This window comes from Amblyomma maculatum, unplaced genomic scaffold (genome assembly GCF_055883805.1).
Source record: "Amblyomma maculatum isolate TAMU_Amacu unplaced genomic scaffold, ASM5588380v1 scaffold_13, whole genome shotgun sequence".
In the NCBI taxonomy this organism is placed as follows: Eukaryota; Metazoa; Arthropoda; class Arachnida; order Ixodida; family Ixodidae; genus Amblyomma; species Amblyomma maculatum.
Genome location: NW_028146738.1, coordinates 11,188,547 through 11,195,775, shown reverse-complemented (window position 1 = coordinate 11,195,775; position 7,229 = coordinate 11,188,547). Strand labels below are relative to the sequence as shown.

Below are 7,229 nucleotides of genomic sequence, written 5' to 3'. Positions count from 1 at the left end.
AATCGTATATTGCTCCGATGAGAAAGAGAGTGGACGCAGTGAAATGGAACTGGCGGTCGTTCGCAATTAGCCGGTTTGTCTTATTATGCTAAATGATAAATGAGGTACTAGTATAGTATTCAAGTAGCCACTCAAGGAATGTGTTACATATTTTCTTGACGAGCAGCAACGAGCTCTGCATATTTAAATCACATGATCTGGCTGTGAGCGTGATAAAGAGAAGGCAGCGATGCCATCAGTTGTCAGGGGCAGTCAGAGCGCGAGACGTAGTGCCCTCAGTTGTGACAATGAGATCTCCCGACTGTCGCCAGTGTGCTTCGATGGCGTCATGTGCAAAGTGCGCAGAACACACTCGAGGCGGTAATCTGTTTCATTCCTCCTTTCGGATCTATTTGGTACCCTGGCATTGGTTGGTAAAAAATAACGAGCAGCACCAGACGAAAGCAGGTTGCACTCATTCACACAAATCGAGCCATCAGCAGTGGCCTTTTAATGCGTAATGCATTAAAGTGCTTGTTGGTGGTCACTATGTAGCCACTGGTCCTTTCACTTTTCGATTTTCGCTTGAAAGCCGAAGCTTCGACACCGAACAAATGCGAGTTGACAGATGGGGTCTGAGGTGCAACATAAGAAAACATGCAATTATGCGGCGCCTAATTTGCTACCCTGGGTGCCTTGTAACGTTTGCCTACAGGCACGCGTCTAGCTGATAACGTTCCTTGTCTGCATTTTTCGCCTTAAACTCAGCTGATGGAGGTTAGGCCTGCTACTGAGGTGCGATTAAGGTTCCGCGACAAGGCTACCTGTCGTCTGCCATCCGAGATCTTCCCTGTTTTTTACCGTACCTTCAGCGTGTCGGCACTTGCTACGGGAGTGTTGAATTCGAACTGTGATAAGACAACATTTGGGAATGTAATTCTGGAATGCAAAAATAATGGCACGTATCGAGAGGTTTGCTCTCTTAGGGAATAAATGCAGGATACAAGCGAAATACATTTCGGTACGCGCGTCATGTAGTGTTGGTAATGTTTGGTTCTTATATGATGGATGTGCCTTTACATATTTTATGCGTAGTAATTTTAATTTCTTGACATGCTGCACTGCGCAATAGTACTCCACTACCATTGTACTCATTTCTCCCACAGTTGCCTGTAATGGAAGGCTCCCATTCATTTAATGCGGCAGGGATAGGAGTGTCATGAAGGCGAAAAGCGTCCAGCGTCGGCGTTTATGTGAAGCCTCTGTATAAAAGTGGTCTGAAGTGTGTTCAAGTAAGGCGACTAAAACGAATAGAACAGCATCGCACTTGGAATCAAACCAGGACTGGAAAAATTGGCGAAGAGGGAAGCAGCATGGGGACATTACCTGGATTGGAACAGAAACTGAATAGAAACGGAAGTATCAGTGTAATAAATGTGTGAGTGAAGCAGAATGATATCAAAATTACAATGTGATAGTAATTGAAACAGAATAAAAGCCGCAAAAAGATATGGAATAAAATAGGCGTTGGAATAGAGTTGGAATAGGAATAGACTGAGTGGCGCAAGAATGTCGTCGCTGTGTCTCCGAATAAATCCTACTAACTTGAAATGAGAGATGCAATAGCAGAGGTGGCTTTTCTGTTGGAGGAACTTGCTTCTGCTACGTGTTCGTCAGAAATAATGTCAATGTCAGATCTAAACTTTTGCCTTGTGCACGTGTGTTTTGCACCGACGCCGAAAGCCCATTTTCATACAAGTCTGCAATTAATTTTATTCCACTTAATTTACACGTGCGTGTTTTACATGATTTGTGTGTACTTCCTAATCAGTTATATACCGGCGCTATCTACACACACACACACACACACACACACACACACACACACACACACACACACACACACACACACACACACACACACACACACACACACACACACACACACACACACACACACACACACACACACACACACACACACACACACACACACACACACACACACACACACACACACACACACACACACACACACACACACACACGCACACGCACACGCACACGCACACACACACACACACACACACACACACACACACACACACACACACACACACACACACACACACACACACACACACACACACACACACACACACACACACACACACACACGCACACACACACACACACACACACACACACACACACACACACACACACACACACACACACACACACACACACACACACACACACACACACACACACACACACACACACACACACACACACACACACACATATAGCGAAGTATACGCTTCATTAAAGGAAACATTTTTTATTTTTCATTTCACTCGACATTTCGATCGCAGACCGATCTTTCTCAAGAGTGAATCTTCTTGGATCGTGTTGCCGCTTTTAAGCGTTTGGACACAGACCACACCCGGGTAAGAAAACAAAACGTGAGAGACAGACGAAAGACACAGATACAGTAGGGAAGAATGATGTCCAGGTGTGCCATCCCAGGCGCAGCTCTGAGCTCGACAGGCCTGTCGAATTGCGCTGACATAGGTGCCTGGATGCATAGCCTCTGCTGCTAAAGAATGCGGGCTATTGTCACTCTTCCTGGCCACGACGGCCGAAGAGTGGGGGTAGGGAGAAAGAGATCGCCACAATCGTTGCCGCTGCAACTGAAAAAAAGGGGGGGGGGGTGTAGGTGGATAAGGAAGGGTGTTAGCTTAGAAAAAAGTCGGAAGCAAGCGAAAGAAAACAGAAACGGGGGAGGGCGGTAGGAGGTAAGTGACCTTGACAAGACGAGAACACGCAAACACTTTGGCATTCAAAAAAGGTGATGACCTCAGACGACTTGGCTAGGTGTGCTTTGTGCATTGCAGTTGGAAATTTTCCTGTGTTCGTGACATCGGAAGAGAGGACAGGACCTCGTGGTTTTCGTTTAAGCCCTTTTGTAGAGTATTAAATTTAAAAATGAAATATGATTCTCGTTGTTCGCGCTCACGAGTGTTTTTGAAGCCACTCTGTAATATTGTGACTTTAAGATTATCGAACTCATGTCCTTCCTTGCGAAGGTGCTTCGAAAGGGAGAGGTTGGGAAGGGTTTGAGCATGCGAGCGGTGGTATTAAATCTCAATCGGAAGGAATTATCTGTTTGGCCAATGTACTGCATACCACAGTCACCACACTCGAACATGTAAACAACGTTGCTAGAATCGCAATTTAAATCTTCTCGTATAAGATGTTTGAAATTTGAGTGGCTGCTTTTAGCCAGTGCTGTGGACTGCATGTGTTTAAAGATTTGACATCGGCTTTTCCCGCATGACGTGCAACCCAAAGCTCTCGGTTTATTGACAGTTGAGTGGACAACGTGGTTCTGTAAATTATTTGGTCTTCTGTAATCCGCACTTCCCCCGACCTCAGGAACCGTGGACGCCCAAACCTGGTAGGGAAAAATATCTGGACCTGTATATAAAAGCAGTACAAGGGGATATTCTTCAGGCCTTTGGGACACGTAGAGCTAGCCCACCTAACCTCACAAGGAAAGAACGTAATGCATTAGGCTCACTCGGCAAACGAACTGACATTGTTATTAAGCCCGCCGACAAACGTGGAGGTATAGTCATTTTAGACAAAGACGATTACATTCAGGAGGCCAACAGTCAACCCAATAACCCAAAATTCTATAAGAAACTCTCATCGGACCCCACCGCTGAACACCGGAGCATCATAGGAAAAACTCTTACTAAACTAACCGATGAAGGTGGATTACCCCTACGTGTAAGTAAGGCACTGACGCCAAAAAAATGCCTCAGCGGGCGCTTCTACATGCTCCCGAAAATACACAAAGAGAATTATCCAGGGCGACCTATTGTTTCCGGTATCGGCGCACTCACAGAGCCAATTTCAAATTATATCGATTCCCTAATCAAACACATACCTCCGAAACATCCATCTTACATACGCGACACCAATCCTTTCCTGAGAGAATTATCCAATGTTACCTTCCCTCATGGCGCTTTCCTAGTCACCCTTGACGTGGTGTCACTTTACACTAACATCCCACATGATGACGGAATACAGGCCATGATCGGAGCATACGAAAAATATAAAATTTTTGACTCTCCTAGTCCAAGTACCATCGAGACACTAGCCAATCTGGTCCTTAAACTTAACACTTTTGAATTCAACAACTCATACTATCTTCAAACTAGTGGTACAGCTAATGGGCACCAAAATGGCTCCAAATTACGCATATTTATGAGCAAAATTGAGTCCGACTTTCTGTCCTCATGTGCAATCAAACCAATTTTTTACAAACGCTTTCTGGATGACATATTCATGATTTGGACCGAAACAGAGGACGAACTCGTTAAGTTTATCGCCTCATTCAACAACATACACCTTAATATCTCTTTCACACACACCTACTCAACTAGTAAAATCATCTTCGATATTCTGGTTCGAGTTGAAGGGGGCGCATTAATCACTAGCGTTTACAAAAAACCCACAGACAGACAACAATACCTCCACTTCAAAAGCTGCTATCCACGCCACTGTAAGACTTCAATCCCATACTCGCAGGCTATCAGATTCAAACGCATTTGCTCAAAATCCGTAGATTTTCAAGAGAATGCTAATCGCGTGCGAGCAACACTAGAGAAACAACACTACCCGCCCTCTATCATCGAAGATGCCATAAAAAGGGCTGAAATAAGTAATCGTCATCACATCCTTGCGGAATCACAGCCAACACCACAACACTGTAATCTCATTCTAACCTTCGCAGACAATACCCCGAATATTAACAAAATCCTTAAAAAACATTTTAATATCGTAGAACAAAGTCAACGACTCTCCAAAATATTCTCGACGGCTCCTCAAGTAACACACAGAAGACCAAAGAATTTACAAAATCATGTTGTCCACTCAACTGTCAATAAACCGAGACCTGTGGGTTGCGCGTCATGCGGAAAAAGCCGATGTCGAATCTGTAAACGCATGCAGTCCACAGCACTGGCTAAAAGCACTCACTCAAATTTCAAACATTTTATACGAGAAGATTTAAATTGCGATTCTAGCAACGTTGTTTACATGCTCGAGTGTGGTGACTGTGGTATGCAGTACAATGGCCAAACAGATAATTCCTTCCGATTGAGATTTAATAACCACCGCTCGCACGCTCAAACCCTTCCCAACCTCCGCCTTTCAAAGCACCTTCGCAAGGAAGGACATGAGTTCGATAATCTTAAAGTCACAATATTACAGAGTGGCTTCAAAAACACTCGTGAGCGCGAACAACGAGAATCATATTTCATTTTTAAATTTAATGCTCTACAACAGGGCTTAAACGAAAACCACGGGGTCCTGTCCTCTCTTCCGATGTCACGAACACAGGAAAATTTCCAACTGCAATGCACAAAGCACACCTAGCCAAGTCGTCTGAGGTCATCACCTTTTTTGAATGCCAAAGTGTTTGCGTGTTCTCGTCTTGTCAAGGCCACTTACCTCCTTTCTGTTTTCTTTCGCTTGCTTCCGACTTTTTTCTAAGCTAACACCCTTCCTTCCGGAAAACAGCTAACACAGACTTCCGGAAAACAAAGTTGCGCATCTGTGACGACCACATGACGATCCCTCCGCGGGCGAGCAAGTTCGTCACAGTCCAATGTGATCACAGCACCGGTACGCGTGGCATTGCAGAAGCTAACAAATCGCTGCTTCTCTCTCGACAAATTTGTTTAGCTCGAGGCCTTGTCGAACTTGCCCGTGGGCAAGCCGAAGTGCTGGTGACAAACTTCACGTGTGAACCCCAACATTTGACGGCGAACACGACGGTCACTTATTTTGAAGACCTTGGAGAATGTACAGGCCAGTAGGCTTTCTCCAACACGTCAGACCTCGACAATGCGACATCTACAGCCATTCAAACCGAAGTGAACCCTCACCTCTTGCCCAGTCAGAAGCGCTGCATAGAGAATCTTGTCAATTCGCCCCGCGATTGTTTTGGATCAAACTCCAAGATCCGATAGATGCTGCTAATGAAGCAACGAATTATAGTTGCCGACGACCGACGTCCACTATGTCAGCATCCTTACCGAGTGTCTTCAAAAGAACGTGACGCCATCCGCCGCCAAGTAACAGAAATGTTCCAGGACGATGTTATCCAATCGTTTACGAGCTTCTCGGCTTCGCCTGTTGTCCTCCTCGCGAAAAAGAATGGAACCTTGAGGTTCTGCGTGGATTACAGACGCCTCAACAACGTCTCAAAAAAGATATGTAAGCCTTGCCGCGCATAGACGACTCCCTCGATCGCCTTCGCCGTGCCACTTACTTTTTGTCACTGGACCTCCGCAGTGGATATTGGCAAATAGAGGTTGACGCGCGAGACCGAGAGAAAACCGCTTTTATTACGCCGGACGGTTTGTATGAAGGAGTAGTCTCGTTTGGTCTGTGGTCGGCCCCTGCCACATTTCAACGTATGATGGACACCGTATACACTCTGGCCTGAAGTGGCAGTCATGTCTCGTATATCTCGACGACATTGGGATTTTCTCAGACACGTTCGACGAGCACCTGAAACGTTCGCGCGCTGTTTTTGAGGCCATCCGATCTTCCGGTCTCACTCTACAACCCGAAAAATGCCACTTTGTTTTCTAAGCTGAAATTGCTCGGCCCCGTTGTCAGCGCTCGAGGTGTGAGCCCAGACACAGAAAAGACGGCCGCTGTCGCTTTATTCCCCAAGCCAGCAGATAAACGGAGCTTGCGTCGATTTCTCGGCCGCTGCGCGTACCATTGTCGCTTTGTTCATAATTTTTACAAGATTGCTGAGCCTCTGACCAGCCTGACAAAAGATGCCCAACCATTCGTTTGGGGCCCCGACCAGGAAAAGGCCTTCGCGGAACTCAAGTCCCGTCTACAATGCGCGCCCATACTTGGCCACTTCGACGAAGAGGCCGACACGGAACTGCACGCGGATGCCAGTAACGTTGGCCTCGGTGCGGTCCTTGTTCGGTGGCAGGACGGCGCAGAACACGTCACTGCTTGCGCTAGTCGCCCTTTGTCCCGTTCTGAAGTTAATTATTCAACTACCGAAAAGGAGTGCCTTGCTGTTTTGTGGCAGTCACAAAATTTCGTTCATATTTGTACGGTTGTCCGTTTTGTGTCGTCAGTGGCCATCACTCGCTATATTTGCTGGCAAACCTGAAAGATCTATCGGGTCGGCTTGCTCGATG

General features: G+C 46.1%; 1 protein-coding gene across 1 annotated transcript in view; it reads left to right on the top strand.

The window, feature by feature from the left end:
- Positions 1-280: 280 nt before the first annotated feature.
- LOC146172193 (uncharacterized) overlaps positions 281-7,229 on the top strand; it is a 28,004-nt gene continuing 21,055 nt past the window's right edge. The window contains exon 1 of the mRNA XM_084585995.1: positions 281-360. Within this exon, the coding sequence (XP_084442121.1) occupies positions 288-360 (73 nt within the window). The 5' untranslated portion in view covers positions 281-287. The remainder of the gene's footprint in view (positions 361-7,229) is intronic.